We start from the raw sequence: 18,430 nt of genomic DNA, 5'->3' as shown, positions 1-18,430 counted from the left end.
AATGTGTATCCACTACAATTTTCTTTTTATTAGTGTCACAAGTAGGCTTACATTAACACTGCAATGAAGTTACTGTGAAAATCCCCTAGTCATCACATTCCCACACCTGTTTGGGTACACTCACGGAAAATTTAGCATGACCAATGCACCTAACAAGCACGTATCTCCTCATGAACCTGCTCCTGGGCCTGGCGAATCTCGCCATTAACAGGTCCAGGCAGCGGGCGATCGACAGGATCATCCATCCTGACTATCTGCCCCATCTACCGTGGCTACATTCGGGGCCAGGTGTCCCTGGAAAGAGAGCATACAGTGTCGGCGGGCGTAGTTGATGTGTTCCACGCCTGTTGGGCACCGCAGGGGCTGGGGTGCATTACAGACTCCGATAATCATATTTTGATTTGATGTTTTAAGTTTCCTTTGTATTTCTGTTCAGGCTGTTCCCCCTCGTTTTGGGGAGCTGCCCCTTTTACTTCATCCCTGAGTTAATTTGAGTCGGTTTATTTGGTTTGCCCTAAAAGAGGTCTAACCAGCGCGACTTTCGGACTGTGGGAGGAAACAGAAACACCCAAAGAAAACCTACATAGACATGGGAAGAACAGTACCCCAAGCCAAGAATCGAACCCAGGTCCCTGACGTTATGAAGCAGCAATACTAACCACTATGCCACCATGTCACACCAAGTGACATCTATCTGGAATGCATTTACATACCAAAGACAGATTTTAGTAATCTTGTCACCAAGTTATTGGCGACCTATTACACTTCCTTACATAAAAAGGAATATTTTGAACATGGAAAAGACTTACACAAAACCACTCATATACGAGTGGCAGTTCATATGTCTGTCATTGTTGGAGCACCGATTTTCTTTTCTAAGAAAACATAATGTTTGGGAATAGAAAACAGGGAAACATTTCAAGGGCAAGAGAGAGATGATGCCTTAATTGTGATTACTGAGTGAGCCACCAGGCGTTGAGACAATCAATTCAATGAGTTGGAGGGAGAGTGGTCAATTGTTTTGGCTGCTTTCGGAGGTAGCGGAGCCTTTAAATAGAGTGGGAGGGCGGGATGAAGGAAATGACGATCCGTTTTAAAATCCGATTCATCTTTACATACCATCTGTGATTTGGAGCAGCAGCGTGAGTTAGCAGAGTTAGTCGAAGCGCAGTGCTGCTAGTGGAAATTGAAGGGATATGGACGTGGCAGTGGATGTGTATGTGGCTGTCCCACTGCTCTTCACCGTGCTGGCTCTCATCATCGCCTCTCTGTACATGAGGTCCAGAGCCCCAACTGCCAGCACTGGGGAGCAGGCGGCCGCTGCCAAAGTTGATCAGAGCGGAGCCGCCGGGGAGCCCAGGCGGAGCGGGGAGGAGGCAGCGGCGGAGGCAGCAGCAGCAGCGGGGGAAGCCGGCGGGGAGGTGAAGGCAGAGACGGCGGCTACTCCTGCTGCTGCCTCCCAGGAAGAATCCGGGAAAAGCAAGGGCAAGCTGCCGGTGGAGGAGATCGGCGCCGGAGAGGGAGAGCCCCAGAAACAGGAGGCGACCCCCAACAAGGAGAAGGAAGCGGTGCCCGCTGAGGAGAGGAGCCCCCAGGAGCAGGAATCACAGCCAGAGCCCAGCCAGCCCCAGGACAAGCTGCAGAAGGTGGGGGGAGAGCTGCAGAGAGAGAGACAGAATTAACACTCCTTTTGTTGTGGAGTGGGCTGGGCTGGGGGGGGGGGCTGCAGCTACTGCTGCTGGGGGCTGAACTTGGCCATGGCCTTTGAGGGAAGGGGGTGGGGGAGCATTTGGAAATGGTTTGTGGTGGGGGGGAGGAGAGATGTTGGTTGTAGTAGGTGGGGACTGTTGCGGGGGTAACACAATCCTTACCGGGAAGGGGGCTGCAGTTGGGTATGGTTTGGGGTGGGGTGGGGGGGGGTGTGGGTGCTGCAGTTGTTATTAGCAATAGGGCAGAGTGTCTACAACTGTTGGTTGAAGGCGGCAATGATTGGGGAAATTTCTCTTTTCACACGGTTATCTTGTACTGAAGGTGACGTGGAACAGAAAGCTGTGGCCAAGTTTTTTGTGAAAAATAATCTCTTCCTATCCCCCTCCTCCTCGGGCTCTGTCGGGGGGTTGGGGGGGAGGGGGCTGATTTCTTCCTCCCTCTCTCCCCGGGTAAGGGAGGGATCTGGGCTGCACCATTGCTGCATTCGAGAGGCGGCTAGTGCCATAGCCAATACTGGATCAATAACCTTCCAATGCCGCACTCCCCCAGCCCTGCACACTGACACAGCCAGCCCACCCTCAGTGTCAGACAGAACCCAGTCCACTCTCTCTCCTTCACCTCCCAGACAAAGCCTGCCGCCCCCCCCACAGTCAGAGACTGGGGGTATTGTCTTGAGTCAGCCAGACTTGTCAGCACTGTGTCCAGCGAGTGCTAGGCGAGCTTCGCTCTCCAAAACACCTTCATTTGTGCTGTGGTTTTGGATATTTAATTACAAGGGTGACTTTGACTTTTGTGTGCCTGTGTTTTTTTTTTAGAAAAGGGGTGGGCTTGATTCCAAGCTGGAATTGGGTGGTGGGGAATTTCCAATCACACCCAGACATTGCAGACAGGTCCCGGTGCCAATACAGACGGAACTGGACCAAGTGTTGGGAAGCACTTTCCTGGTTTGGCGGGGGGGGGGGGGGGGTGGTATGGACGGCTGGAAGTGAGCTCGGTTCATTGCCTCTGGGGCTGGGATTGTATTAGGATTCGCCCCCAAACAGAATGAAGTTTGAAGTCTGTAGTTGGCGCACCCCACCCCCCACCAGACACACAGCCAGGGGGTGTACTGTGATATCACTTTGCTGTGTTGACCGCAGCTTGGGGCATCAGTTCAGATTTCGATTTTGTTTTTCTTTTGACTTCTGGCCAGATGTTATTACCCGGAAGATCGCAAGAGTTGGACCATTTGTTTACATCGCAGCGCCAGCTTGACCTCTTGTCTGACTTGAGCAGCCAGCTCCCCATGTTAGACATCGGATGGAGTAAAACTCTTGCTGCGATATCGTGTTTTTTTTTAAAAAACGATGTTCCAGCATCTTCCTTTATTTTCCTTTTAACAATTGGCCTCAATCGAGATGTGGGGTTTTTGTGTATACAGATCTGGAGCGATCTCTGGGCAGGGGGATTCCAGAGTTGGGAGCTGCTAGTCAGCTCCTGTGTAGACTCAAGTCTTGGGACAGTGAATAGTTTGCCCAGAGAAGGGGCATCCCTATTTGGGATAGAAAAACGCTTGATTTCATTTACCCCTTTTTTTGGGGGGGGGGGGGGGGGGGAGGAAGTGGCATCCAATTCAGTGTATTGTCTATCCTCAATGTAATTTTCCAATTGTTTACTTTGAGGCAACTAGTTTTGCAACGGAAGTGATCCTTGTAGTTGAAGTCATCACTCAGATTTCTGTTTTAAATCTTTTGACCTTGGGATTTTTCTGTGGGGGCGGAGAGGATATGAAAGAGCCTAGTTTGAATCTTGCAGTGGGCTACGTATATTGATGATGCAGATTGCTAAAATTACAAATTGAAATGTGCTTCTGTCCCCTTTGGAGAGAATAAGGGGCATGTATGAAATTGATTGGTATCAAACTGTGCACAAATGTTAGATATCAGGCATCAAGCAATAGATGTGCAAATGGAGCTGCTTCAGCTATTGGTATGCTGCCTGTGCCTTAGGGAGTTTGTTCTTTCTGAGCTGACTATTATTTACATTGATAAGATGGGCTCAACATCCTGAAGCACGTACTCCCAAGGTGATTCTGCACACTTGAACAGATAAGATGGTTCCCTGTCTGATTCTGATTAGTGCTGAGTTAAACTTAAATCTGAGGACTAGCCTTGGCAGCTGTTCTGAATGCTGCTGCCTTAAGCAGGGAAAGCTTGGCTGGAGTTTCTGATCATCCTTTGATCCCTGCTGAATTTTGTGGCTTTTTTGAGATTGGGTGTGCTTTCCTCCACCTCCCTGAAGGATCCCTGAGAACAATGGACCAAGGAAAGTGGGGCAGAAACTTCTCGCTAGTAGTTAAAACATTTGATGTACAATATTTAGGAGAAGATGACACATTTCTGCTTTCTCTCCCTTGAGAGAAATTGGTGGTGTCCAATACAGCAGAATTGGAATGACTCAAATCACAAATATGCAATTATTAAGAATCAGGTGTACAAAGCTGCACAGTATTGTTGAAGAAATGCCAGTGTTGGGCTGGGGGCACAGTAAGAAGTCTCAACAACAGGTTTACTTAATCACAACCTTTCAGAGCACTGCTCCTTCAAGTAAGTCACCTGATGAAAGAGCAGCACTCCAGAAGCTTGATTCCAAATAAACCTGTTGGACTTTAACTGGTGTTCAGACTTCTTAGTGTCTCTTTGGATATGTTTACAAACATATTTCCTATGCATGTATACAAAGAGTTGCAGGTGACTGATGTTGGTTGTCAATAACACTGTTCTTGGATTTATTTCAATGGATTTTGGCTAAATGTTGGGCTATGTAACAAGTTTGGTTTTCTCTTCTGGTTTAGTAACTGCCTCTTGGTCACTTAAACTTGCAGAAATTGGTCCCAAAATGTGAATATTCTATCTGAAGTAAGTTGTGGCAAAAGTAATTGGAAAGGCAAATATTGTTCAGTCTGAAACACTCTTTCAGCAAGTTAGTTGGATCACTTTTGAAGAGTTGTGTGACAGGAAGACTAGCACTAGTGATTTTAATTGAATGAGGCTTCAAGGTCTTAAACATTTACAAATATTCTTAGAACATTAGAATTGGGATTTAGTGCTATATGTTTACTATTTCTTGCACTCATTCTTTGCAGTGAGAATTGTTAGCAGAAATTTTACAACTTGAAAATGAGGCAAGAGTTTGGGGGAACACAAATTACTTGCAACTTTGCCTCATGATTGCGTTCTGTTAATGTACCATGAACTAACATTTAAGGCCCTTGTTCTTGTAACTGCCATCTAATGATCACATTTCGGAACCTTTGTTGAGAGACCCAGAGTTGCAGCCTAACAATCTCCAACAAAAATTGTTTTTAGTTGGTGGTCCTGATTTTATGATCAACCACTTAGAAAACTTGGTTATACAGTGCCTTTATGGCTTTGGTTGCAAAGCACTTGGGACATGCCAGTGCTGTACTCTTGAGGTAGCTGCTAATGTATGAAATTAGCCAATGCTATTCCATCATTCACTAATTTTAAACTTAGTAGAGCCTGGGGCAAACTGTGTATTGAGAGGCTTTGCCAGCTGAGAGCACCTGCTGGGAATTCTGCATAACCTATGATTTTTCATGCATTAAAAGTCTTCAGTAGGACAAGAAATGAATTTAAATGGTGAAAACACAGTTGGTGCTCTTAAATGCTGTAAAACTAAGTGGTTTACCACTTTCTTGTTTCCTTCCCAAAACAAGACTGACAATTTATATGCCTTTGAACAGGTCTTGATTTTTAAACCACTGCTTGTCACAACTGCAAGATGTCTTGAGTGTTTTGTAGTCTTTGCAATAGAATGTGGGAAATATGGCAGCCAGTTTGTACACAGGAATGTGGGGATCACTTTTTAGCTTGCTGAAGGATAGATGTGGGCCAAGACAAGAGGGTGAGGATACCAGTTGAGGATTAGTAGCAATCCTAACCAGTGAAGTTGGGGAAAGTACATATAGCTTGTACAACAGTATCATAGTTAACACCAAGGTCTTTGAGGACAGGAAGTTTTTGAAACTTTTTTGTAAATTTATTTTGGGTCTCCTTGGCAGGAAGCAATCTTTTCGTGGGAATGTCTTATCTATACTTGGCCCCTTGCAAACAGCATGAAAATCTGAAGCCTTACTCATGTGAAGTAGGATTCACTTGTTTTTTGTTTTGCTCTGGGGAAAATAAATATTTGCATGCATTTGGAGTTGGTTCCCTCTATCACTAAATCTGTCCTCCAGTGTTTTTAACCAGAGCTGACTGCTGTACTGATAGACAGCTAGCTTTGCCTGCTCTAGTTGGACTCGTATCTGGAGCACCCCCACACCAAAAAAACTAGACTGTTCACAGTAGCATTCTGAAGATGAATTATAACTTCTAGGGCCTTGACAACCCTATTGGCAGGTAGGAATCCCAAAAGTGAATGCCCCCCACCCAACACACCATCCAAGTTGATCTGGTAATTGAAAAGGCTTGATGGCGGTTGAGATGGAAAGGCTGAGCAGCCAATGGTCCACATGGTTTTTTGGTTTAAGATGCATTTGTTTGCACAAGTGACAAATCATCACTTAGACTTTTTTCCCCCTCTGGCTTGGATGTTGACTGGTTTTAAATCTTAAGTAAAAGTTGCCATTTATGCACAAGAGTTTCTATAGGAGTGATTTTTATTTCTTAGCAATCTTTTCTTTAACTTCCCCTTTTTCAATGGTATTATGTTCTAAAGTGTGACTGGAAATGGCCCTAAATATTGTCCTTCAGACTAGGTGCAAATTTCTTATCTGCCCATTAACTCTTTTCTATCAGACCAAATAGCACTCTATAGTAAGGCTAGTGATTTCTTGTTCCCTGCTTCAAGACTTGTGTTGGTAACTTGGCATACACAAGGGGCATGCCATTTTTAAGGCTGAGGCATTTTTTCAGAATGGAGTTCTCTACCAGACAGCTGTATTCAATGGGCATGTTCAAGACAAAAATCAATGGATTTCTGGAGGGATACTGGGTTATAGGGGGAATATGGCATGGGAGGTATGTCAGCCATTATCTGTTTGCATTGCAGAGCAGGGTTGACTGGGTGTGACCTGTTCCTATTCCCTATATATGGCTTCAGATCTCTTTGGGAGAGACCTAACTTTAACTATTCCAATGCAATGTTCAGCTGGCATAAGGTTCATGTCTTTTAAAAAGTACAAAAAAAAGCATTTAGATGGTGCTTTTTGCAACTACTGGTTATCTCTGACTATTTGCAGTGTAGTCATTTGTCTGAAACATCAGCCAGTTTGCACATCAGCAAGCTTTTGAGGTGACCCTGTTCGAGGATAAATATTGATCAGGACACATACCATGGGTGGAATGATAGCAGTGGTTAACATTGCTTCACAGCTCCAGAGACCTAGTTTTGATTGACCCAGCTTGGGTCATGGTCTGTGGTGTTTGCAAATTCTCCTTGTGTCTGTGTGGGTTTCCTCCCACAGTCCAAAGATGTGCAGTTTAGGTTGATTGGCTATGCTAAAATAGTGTGCAGAGGTGCATAGGTTAGAGGGATTAGTGGGTAAATATGTGGGGCTTGGGCCTGGGTGGGATTGTGGTCTGCAGATTTGCTGGGTTGAATGGCCTCTATGCACTGTAGTATTTCCATGACTTCTATAACTTTTCTGCACTTCAAAATGGTCCCATAGAATATTTTTCATCCATTTGAAAACAAATGGAGACCTGATTAATGTTTAATTCCTAAAGCTGACAACTTTGATATTGCAGCACTCACTGGCTACTGCACTGAGTGTCAACCTTAGTTTTGTGCTCTGGTACTGAATTGCAATCCTGTATCTAAAATTGTGGGGTGGGGGGGGCAGAATTTTTCCTTGATTTTTAAATTTATTGTCCTACTTGATCTGTTCACAATGTGATCCATCTTCACCCTATCACCACTAATTGATGTCTTCAAAAATGAAGGAACTCTATCCAAGTTTCCCAAAAATGAAAACAAAGGGGGGGAAAAAGTCATGTATTAAAATGTAGGCTAAAGAATGGGTAAAACATGTCCTAATTTTTTCATAAATACATGGCATGTTCCTGCTCCATTCCACATCAGATTTGGGAAGTCTGGCAGGGTGTGAATATACATAAACCAGTATGTTGTCAAAATGCTGCCTGTTTAACATGTGACAGCCATATTTGACATGCAGCCCAGTTGAAAACCACATTCAGTTTGTTTACACAAGGGTCTCTGGCTGTAAATTGATGTTTTTAAAATGATCCTGGCAGTCTTAACTAAGAACATGCTCCACGTACAAAGCTGCCTTCAGTATTAGGCTGGCAAAATCTTGCATCTAACTGTGCACTTTACAGTATATTTTTTCTACTGATTGATTGTAGGAAGAATTGGAAGAAATGAAAATTCTGCCTCAGTGAGCACTATTGTTAGTTACTGGTGGGGCAGGGGTGTGTCAGATTCTGACTAGCAGCATATTTGGGCAGCTTTGAGAGCACTTGTAGCTGTGCTTGCATTGATCTTTTGTACCTCGCAAGGGTTATGGGGAGAGGGTGGGAATGTGGAACTGAGCCACGACAGATCAGCCATGATATTGAATGGCGGGGCAGGCTCGAAGAGCTAGATGGCCTACTCCTGCTCCTATTTTCTTATGTTCTTGTGTTCAGGGTCAATTGCAGTAGTGACTTAGGCAGGTGGAGAGAGAGAGAAGCCACTCAGGAAGCCTCACTGGTTGATTTGTTCAAGATAATTTTCACCATGTTTGTCACGTTGAGTTTTAGGGTTCCAGTGCATGTGTAGATATGCAAGGCTGACCCATGTTTTGAAGGTTCTGTCATTGTATTTGTGTATGTATGCTAATAGCTAAAACTAAAGGCTGGTCCTGAGTGGCAATCACCAGCAGATTGCCAGTCTGTTCTTGTCTGCTTGAGGCCTGGTCTGGTGCAGTGTGAAGCATTGCAGTTCTGTTCTGGAGCCCTTCCTCATATGCAAAAGTGTCACAGGCAGACAAACTAATGCATAAAGTGCAAAAGCCACATTGAGAAGCTGAGGGGGCAAAATGGGTGGCCAGTGAGTCCCCACTGGGGAGTTGGGGAATGTAGAGGGTTCCAGGTACAGGAATCAAAGGCATTGTTCAGGAGTTTGGGATGATGGTGAGTTTTCCCCCAAGCACATCTGGGGCTGGAGGTGGTGTACATCTGGGGTATGACTATCTGTAGGTTGGAAGTGCTGGGCTTGATGATCTACATTTAAGTAACAAGATTATCTATCAAATGATAGGTGCTTGATCCATCATGTAGTTAACATTTAGAAATCCCCATGTTTGAACTTTTTAAAAAAAAAACTAATCATCTTTGTCCAAAATGCTGGACAGTGTATTCTTTGTTTAGATGACATGCTCAGCACTAAGGAATAACTCCAATGTCTGACTCATGATGCAGAAAGCTGAGTCACATGTTAGTGATTTCAGACTCTTCTGATCTGGTTATCAGTTGAAGTTACAAGACATGTTTCTAACACAACACTCCCCAGTCTTTTTTTTAAATGGATTTGATGTTTTTGGAATGCCATCTAAAAAGGATAATCCTACTAATTTAGTTTCTAGTTTTTTTTCCTCTTGGCCTACTCAATTGCTAAGGTACCTGTTGGCTGTGAACTGCAACACACTGGACATTTGAAGTATGTGCACACAAAATAATTTGACTCTTGAAAGGCCAAACTCTTTTATGACTGTTCATAATCTTGAAGCTTGAATTCAATTCTTGTTGATTTAATGACATGTTTGGGGAGATGTGGGCAACAGAATTCTGATACCAATAAGCACAAGTCAACCCTGATGGTGTTTGGTGGGGGGGGCAGAGGGGAGAGAGAATAAGGAAGTGTAGGCTTCAGAATTGAAGGATTGTGATCCTTGTGACACAGCATATTGATAAGCTCTGAATCTATCAAATGGTTGGCTGAATTGAAGCCCTGTTGAATGTGGCCTGAGGGAGCAGCTTGGAAAACTGGCCCAGAGGCGTTGTGCCTGTTACTAACAGGAATTTTTGACTCCTTCAGTATTCTTGGTTAAATTTGATGTTGAACAATCAAGTCTTGAAGTTGCGTAGTAGGCAGAATTGGCAGATTGAGGAGGCTACCATCTAAAGCCAGGTGACAACACATCACATGGACCTTTTCATAATGACTGGAATGTTAGTAAATTCTGAACAGTTGGACAAAACACAGCTGAATGGAGAGTGAAAGTTTGAATTGAGGTGATGGCATGGTAGCATTATCACTGCACTGTTAATCCAGAAAATCAGCTGAAGTTCTGGGGACCTTGGTTCAAATCCCACCACGACAGATGGTGGAATTTGAATTTAATGAAACAAGTCTGGTATTAAGAATCTGCTGATGACCATGAAACAATTGTTGGAAAAAAACCCATCTGGTTACTGATGTTCTTTGGGGAAGGAAATCTTTGCCCTTATCAAGTCTGATTTTGGAGCCACAAATGTAGTTGATTCTATAAATACTAGCCAGTCAGCAATATTCAAGTCTCAACAGATTGAAGTCCAACAGATTTATGATAGCACAAGCCACTAGCTTTCTTTCAGAATGCTACTCCTTCATCAGGTGAGTGGGAGTTCTGTTCACACAGGGCATATAAAGACAAACTCAAATTGCAAAATGGTTGGAATGCAAGCCTTTACAGGTAATCATACCTTAAAGGTACAGACAGTGTGAGTGGAGAGGGGGTTAAGCACAAATTAAAGAGATGTGCACTGTCTCCAGGTGGGACAGTGACTGACTGTCCTGGCTGGAGATGATGCACATCTCTAACCAGTTAGTGTCACTAACTGTCCCGGTGAGGGAGCAGCACTTTGAAAGCTAATGGCTGCTATCAAGTAAACCTGTTGGACTTTAACCTGGTGTTGGGAGACTTCTGATTGTTTACCCCAGTCCAGCAATCAGTTAGCAATGCCCATGGCCCAAGAATGAATGAATATCTCTAAAAAGTAAGAGATTTAGAAGTCCAGGACAATGCTTCACATATACTTGGCATTATATAGGTTACAGTTCAGCCTTGCATACTTTCAGGTGTAATATTGAGTGGTCTGATGGGCCTTGCATGCAAATGTATGCTCACATAAGTCAGTATCTAACATGCAGCACAACCCAGACAATGACATCCCCATATTTTTCAGACATCCAGTCATACACTGGAGGTGGTGCACAATATTCTTTGCAGTGTGAAAATCTTGGCTGCTTTATTTGACATCCAAAGTGAACAATTAACAATGTTGTCTTGTTGGAACCAACTACACAACTGTTCTTGAACACAGCCAAAAAAAGTTCCCCTGTGCTCCTATTTACCTAATCCTAGTCAGCCTTTGATTCTAACTGAATATAGGCTGGAGAGATTGAGCATCCCATCCCATTGCCCAGCAAGATTTCTTCCAGTAAATGGAGTTGCTTTTTTTTTCCAGTACCCAAACAATCGAAGGGCGTTATCCATTTAATCACCATATCTCATCTCCCTTCTAGTAAAAGATTGGAAGAAAACAGTTACAGCCAGACTTAATGGGTTTGCTTTGTGGCAAGGTCAGTCATCCAGACTATACCTCCTGTTATCTCCTCAGATGCTGTCAGAGGTGCTGAGATTCTCCAGTATCTGCAACAACTTGATTTAATGGTGTGGAATTTACTTGGTGCTTTTCATGACCTCCAAAGCATTCCAATTTTATCCTCATTGTATCTGTTTTGAAATAATTGACATTCCACAAACTGGTTTGTCTCTCAATACATTTTCTTCTTTAAAGAAAGCACTTCAGGAGTGGTACAATGATTAGCACTGACTCAGTGCCAGAGACCCAAGTTCAATTCCTGGCTTGGGTCACTGGAATTTGCACATTGTCCCCAAGTATATGTGGGTGCTCCCAGTTTCCTCCATAGTCTGAAGATGTGGGGGTTAGGTGGATTGGCCATGGTAAACTGCCTCTTAGTGTCAGGGGGACTAGCCAGGGTAAATGGATGGGGTTATGGGACAAGGGCCTAGGTGGGATTATGTCAGTGCTGACTCAATGGGGTCAAATGACAGCCTTCTACATTGTAGAATTTTAACCTTTTTTTCATGAAGATGAGAGCTTGAAATGCAACAAGTGAAGATTTGAGCAACTATGATGCCAATTGGAGGATACTTTAAAGATGCTATTGAGTTTGTGGAAATTAAGGTGAGTTTTGCAGTTAATGGAGGCATAACTTGAGGTGGTGATATTGGGAATATACACTTAGCAGAATTTGAATGCACAAGGAATCCAAGAGTTGAATTGATATCCTGCACTAATCATTGTAGCTAAAATGATTTGTGGAATACCTACAGTGTGTAAGAGGTGGCCATATATGCCATTGTGTCCACACCAATAAGAGGCAATCTAGCATAGCCAATCCATCTAACTTGCACATGTTTAGACTATGGGTGGAAACCAGAGCACCTGGAAGAAGCCTGTGCAGACAAAGGGAGAATGTGCAAACTGACCCAAGGCTAGAATCAAACATGGGTACCTGGTGATGAGAGCAATTTGCATAGACTGGTGTGTGGAAGGTCGAAACAAGAACTAGACTTGATCCTCCCCCTCCTCCTACTATTGGTCAGTTTATTAAAGTGCACGTCAGCATGGGTGACAATAAAACATTGAATAAATGAGCTGCAAGGTTTAATAAAGTTCATGCAGGAGGTTACAGTTCCCCTTTGCTGCAAAATGCTATTTTTTTTAGCTAGTGGAGTTCCTTCTGATTAACAAAAACTCTTCAAACTGAAGATCAAAATTTTGTCTCAGTGAACACATTCTGTTACATGCTGGGTGGAGGCTATCAATAGCTTGCTTGAACTACCCTTTAGGAAGAGATTTCATTTGTTTCTTTCCCAACAAATCTATTACTGTGCCTAATTCAGTTGAAGTGCTTATCCCTAACTTTAACAATTATTTTGGTCATTGTCTGATTTCCTTAAGTTAATACTTGAACTGAATCAACACTTTTGAAATCAATAACTTCAAATATCAAGGCTTGATATTAGAAACATAGCTGCATTTCAAACTAACACAACATTGCAAAATTGAAACATTTTTAGCTTGCCAACTGTATGGGCACAAAGGTATTTTGCAAAAATACTAAATTGTAAAAGTACATGGTCAAATTTTAATTGTTATATGAATTGTAATACAAATTGGTTTCTTTCCAATTTTAAAATCTGCAAAGTTTGGCTCTTCTCATGGTAAGACTGAAACAAGATATTTTCTCTACTGAGCTGCCCTGTCTCCAGGCCACCTGTTATTAGTTACTCTGCTTCTGCACTCTTGCTGTTATTATAACCTTAACCCTTATGATTCTCTCCTCCTTCTCCTCCTCCCACCCCCCCCTCCATTAGCAAGGGTATTTTTCAAGTTTTTCTACAAAAATTAGTAGTTTACTTGTTAGGTATTCTTGTGCTAGCATTAAAGACATTCACTGAAAGTCTGAAGTAAGTATTTAATGTTTTGAGGGGGAAAATAGTAATATTAAGGATGTTTTTAATCACATAAGCAGGTGATGGATGAAATGTTCCTTTAAATTTGGCAGCTATCTGTTTCTTAGCAAAGATTTTTAAACCTTAAGTACAGACTTGTGTGGTGATGCTGCCTTTTGCCCTTAAATGTGAACCAAGGATGATGCAACTGATTTTATTTAAGTTCCAACTGTTTGCAAGTCGTCTTTGCTCCTAAAGTATCCTGGAACTTTCACTCACCAAATGCTGGAAGTGTTCCTCTGCAGTTCTTTGACTGCTGGAATATGCAGGCAATTTCTCGTCAGTATTTTGCCAAATGACTGAGTGGAAAATAGCAAGTTCCAAATTCTGGTGTATCCATTATTCTGCTGTGTAACATTTTACACATTGGAAGTTTCTGCACCCTTAGTTCACAGGCATTCTGTTTGGGGGTGGGGGGGGTTATACCTTGATATACTGGAAATGGCCCTGGAATTGAGTTTCCAACACTCTGTATCTAATGAGACTTCAAATCATTCTGACTCTTAAAGTCATCTAATACCTGGGTAACCATGGACCTAACCTGACTCTCTGTACACTTGGCTCCTCAGGGACCCTTAACTTCATGACAGCTAGTGCAGTGAAAAGGGATGTGGCTTCACTCATGCTGACACTGCAGCCCTGGAGGCTTCCAGCAAAATGCAGGGCAGGCCTGGGTGAGGAAGGATACAGCTCCTGACCTGGCCATCTGACAGTGGTTACCATGGTAGATATTCAGGCCCAATATTAGCTTGGAAAAGGGAGCTTGCTCACTGCTGCATGGGTGGGCTAGGAAAAATTCACTCAAGTTGTCAGTCACAGTGCTAATAGTCTTTCCTGGGTACAATAACATTTTGTCTTTAAGCCCAAAACTGTTCAATTTCTGCTAATGGATTTGTAGGTGCAAGTTTAATCTAATCAAGTCTCCATTTTCTTTGAAAAAATGATTTTTCAATGAACAGGACTGGCCACTACACAAATTAAAATAGTGCATTCTCAGTTTTATCAAATTCTCTCCCTTCACCCCAATTGAAATTAAATTTTAAAATGGAAACTGAAGACAGCCCACAAGTCAAATTTTGGGTATGGGTCACAAAATCCAAGATGGTGCTAGGATAGCACATGACTGTGTAAAACTCCATTCTGCACCCCTTTTCCTACTGCTCAATATACTCTGGTATGCTTTCTGTACAGCAAGCAAGAAACAACACTTCACTTTCTATCTGTACACATAACAAAGCAAATCTCTTGCTTTGTACTTGTAGTGCCTGTTTCTCAGAACATTATAGATGGTAATTACTTTAGTGCAGAGGTTGGGAATGTTCTTTAGATGTAAACTTGTAGTGTGCCTCTGACACTTGAACAGGAAAAGCATCACAGAACAATACAGCACTCCATCAGTGAGCAGGAGTCAAACTTTAGCTGAGAAATCAAAGACACAGCATTAGAGCTTTTTATTTTGCTTATTTTCCTCTTGTCTATGTCCTCCTTCCTGGTGCCAGATAAAGGTTAGCACTGCTGCCTCACAGCACCAATGACCTGGGTTCAATTCCTCACTTGGGTCATTGTGCAAACTCCAGACATTGTCCATGTCTGTGGGTTTCCTCCCCAGTCCAAAGGCATGCTGGTTAGGTGCTATGGCCAAGCTAAATTGTCCCTGTGTACCTGAACAAGTACCAGATTATGGTGACTAGGATTTTCAGTTACTTCATTGCAGTGTGAATGTAAGCCTACTTGTGACTAATAAATAAACATTTTGTTTTCCTTGCCTTGTATAGTGACCTTCATGTTCCTTGTCATGAAGGTCCTTGCTGTTCTGTGACTCTGAACAATGTGCAGCAAATCTGAAGTAGGATGAAGGTCTGTGTTAAATAGCATGGAAAACTGAAGCAATTTGGTTATTTAAAATGATCCAGACAATGGGTGGTTATACTCTGCTTGAATGCTGAACCATTAAGACAGAGCATAGACAAAATATAATGTCCATGATAAAATAATGGGCAGCATGGTGGCATTGTAGTTGGCACTGCCTTGTAATGCCAGGGACATGACATTCTCCCATCTCTACATGGGCTTGCTCTGGTTTTCTCCCATCGTCCAGAAGGTGAGCAAGTTGGATGGATTGGCCATGTCAAATTGCCCCTTATTGTCTCAGTGTCTGGGTTAGGGCAATTAGCAGGCTAAACCATGTGGGATGTTCGGAGTTGGTGCAGACTTGGTGGGCTGAATGGCCACCTGTTCTGGTCAGGATACTAATTCCAGACTTGTGTAAGTTTTAGTTGATTCATGTACAATGCATCTGGACAATATTTTACCAGAAAAACTTGACTTCATCCTAGAGTCTTCTGCTCAAATTTAATGAAGTAGTGACAAAAAGAAGCATTACTCTGAACAACTCTTTTCCAGGTTTTGAACTACCAGTTTTGCTTTGTGTATTTGTAGGTTGGCCACAAACATTGGTTTGGCTCAATTAATTCCTGCCCTTGAAGAAATGGGGAACATGCTCACTGTCTTCATTCTCAATGAACTGTGTAATCAAATTCAGAGCATGTACATGGTGACTTGATCTGGACATGGAAACCACATTTTTGGCCTGAATGTTTCCCTTGAATAATTCTAGAGCATTCTGATTATAATCCCTTAAATTTGTTTCAAGCAATTTTTTATTTGGGTTTTCTTCAACAGAGAAACTAGTTCCACTTAGAAATGTTGTTGGTGTGATTGGGGGAAAAACAAGCAATCACTGCAAAGGAATGTTATCCAACCAGCTGAGGTGCTTGCCTTCAGTTCCATTTCCCCACCTTCTCCTGTAACCCTTGGGTTTCCTTGCTGATTAAAAATCTTTAAACCATGAACACATTCACTACTCAAATTCCTCATGGGCACCACTTACTCTACCTCTGGCTTGAGCTTGTTCAACATGGAGGAACATCATCTCATGTGGATGAAGTTTCTCTGTATAACATTTGAGAATTATACATTGCCTCCTGACTTTTGAAGTTTTTAACAATTTGTGAATACATGAGCTAATATGTGAAAGGGGCTCACAGCTCTTGCAATCCTAATGACTGCTCTCAATCATGTCATTTGAGTAGCATGGTTATTCTGGCCTGGGTCAGTGGTAGAGTCTTCACTCCTGGAGACATTTTTTTACTTGTGGTGGGGAAAAACAAAGCATATAGGAATGTCAACATAGTTTTGGGCATTTAAGGAAATGACAATCTACCTTCACCAGTCTTTTTATTTAGAAGGAAGAAATTAGAAACTCTACAGCACAAGGCCATTCAGCCCATCAAGTCTGCACTGACCACAATCCCTCTGAGGCCACACCCCTACATATTTTGCCCACTAATCCTCTAACCTACACATCTCAGGACACTAAGGGGCAATTTCTAGCATGGCCGATCAACCTAACCTGCACATCTTCAGTTTGTGGAAGGAAACTGGAGTGCCTGGAGGAAACCCACAGACATGAGGAGAATGTGCAAACTCCACAGTGACCCAAGCCAGGAATCAAAACTAGGTCCCTGGAGCTGTGAAGCAGCAGTGCTGAACGCTGCTTCCGTGCCACCCAGTAGTCTTGCTAGTGATCGGCGTCTGAGGATTTGCTACTAACTCTCCTCGGGTCCCTATTACTATATTTGAACTATTAGTCTGAAAAGACTGGTATACCTTTTCAAATAAGGCAGGGACTGACTGTTCCTGTCTTGAGTGTGACTGTTTTTGGGCTGGTTCTTCAAGTATTTGCCTCAGGTGGTCTTCTGGGTCAGTCTCATGAGATGCAAGGATCTGGAGGTACAGTACTGCTCTGCCAGTTAAAGGCACACTTGAGATGCCATTGAGTGCCAAAGGCAGAGCTAAGGTTCCAGGTTGCTTGCTTCACGCCCTTCTGTGCTCTGGACAATCCTTGGCGCATTATGCCACTGGCTTCACACTGATCTGGCTGCTGCCAAGTCTGTGTAGCATTCTTCCAATGAAACAATTTCACTCAAGTGTAAATGGCATTTGGGCCAGTCTGGCTTTGATGGGAAGTTGATTGTCCAAGATCATGAAAGCCAGCTACTCCAGCCCTCCCAAATTTGCAAATTGCTTAGTGTGGCTAAGTTTAAACTTTGCTTCCATAGCTTTTATCTGTGCTCATGAACAATCCCAGAGATCATAGGTCACTGGTCCACCAGCTCATCATAGGTCTTGGCTGTGGCTCAGTTTTCCAAGCAGTTTAAAATTGGTTCATAACAAACAATGCAGCAACCTTCTCTCCCACAAATTGTTAAAATTCCATTACACTGGCTAAAAGCTCTAGCATTGTAGTGAGTTGAACTTCTGAGATAGCCTAGTTGAGAAAAGAATGCTTTAGATATAGGACTTGACAGTTGAAAGATATTGGAACCAGGAGGTGGCTATGATTAAGATTCTAGCAATGCATGTGTTGAATGAGAAGTCTACACTATGTGTTAGAGTTGAAGGACAACTTGGCCAGAAATAAGTGGCAGGCCCAAGAAATTGTGAAACAGTGGATAAACCACTTGGTTTGAGGACTTTCAAATTGGGGTAACTCATATAACTAGCTTTGTCATTACTGGTATTCATGTTCTTTGACTTTGGTAAGATTTGCATTTAAATTGTGGCCTTGTAACTTAAAACTAAACATTTGGTTTCTGCTGAGATCACTGATAAAGCACAGATGCAGGGCTGTTGGGTGGAGGCAGTATACTTTTTTGCTTTGTTTTTAGAGGTGGGAGTAGCCTTGGCAAAATGAACAAACTGGTATGAGAATTGCACTTGTTTTCTGTTGCTGTATTAAATGTTTTTGACAGTAAGGTGCAACAATTTAGCAAATTTGATTTCACTACAATCTGAGCAGTCATGTTTTAGCCATGGAGACAGGACTGATCCACAAGTCTCTGCACAAATGACTGTAGATTGAGTTGAAGAGATTGCAAGTACTTGGTTCTGAAGTTGGAAACAGGATGGATGGGTGAGAGGAAATGACTTGCAGTTTTTGAGATGGCTAGATAATATAGAAAAGATCATTGGAGGAATATTTCTGTGCAAATAACAAGTACAATAGTCAAATGGCGAAAGAAATTTGGGGATAATTTTGTGAGGTGCTTTAGTGATAGGGTGAGTAACAGGGAACAACCTTAAGCCATTTACTATGGGGGAGTTAATGTCATCTGTATTTGTCTT

General features: G+C 42.8%; 1 protein-coding gene across 6 annotated transcripts in view; it reads left to right on the top strand.

The window, feature by feature from the left end:
* The first annotated feature begins 1,039 nt into the window (after positions 1 to 1,039).
* LOC145356298 (uncharacterized) overlaps positions 1,040 to 18,430 on the top strand; it is a 106,544-nt gene continuing 89,153 nt past the window's right edge. For 3 of the 6 annotated variants that reach the window (XR_013889114.1, XR_013889113.1, XM_080208877.1), the window contains exon 1: positions 1,044 to 1,646. Coding sequence is in view for 4 of the 6 variants with exons in the window: in XM_080208877.1 (XP_080065003.1) it covers positions 1,197 to 1,646 (450 nt within the window). In the remaining 2 variants the exon portion in view is untranslated. Of the gene's footprint in view, positions 1,647 to 18,430 lie in introns of all 6 variants that reach the window. The other 3 variants (XM_080208876.1, XM_080208878.1, XM_080208879.1) reach the window with 3 other exon arrangements.

This window comes from Carcharhinus amblyrhynchos, chromosome 21 (assembly GCF_965287045.1).
Source record: "Carcharhinus amblyrhynchos chromosome 21, sCarAmb.v2.hapA, whole genome shotgun sequence".
Lineage (NCBI taxonomy): Eukaryota > Metazoa > Chordata > Chondrichthyes > Carcharhiniformes > Carcharhinidae > Carcharhinus > Carcharhinus amblyrhynchos.
This window is presented reverse-complemented; position numbering and strand designations above follow the sequence as displayed.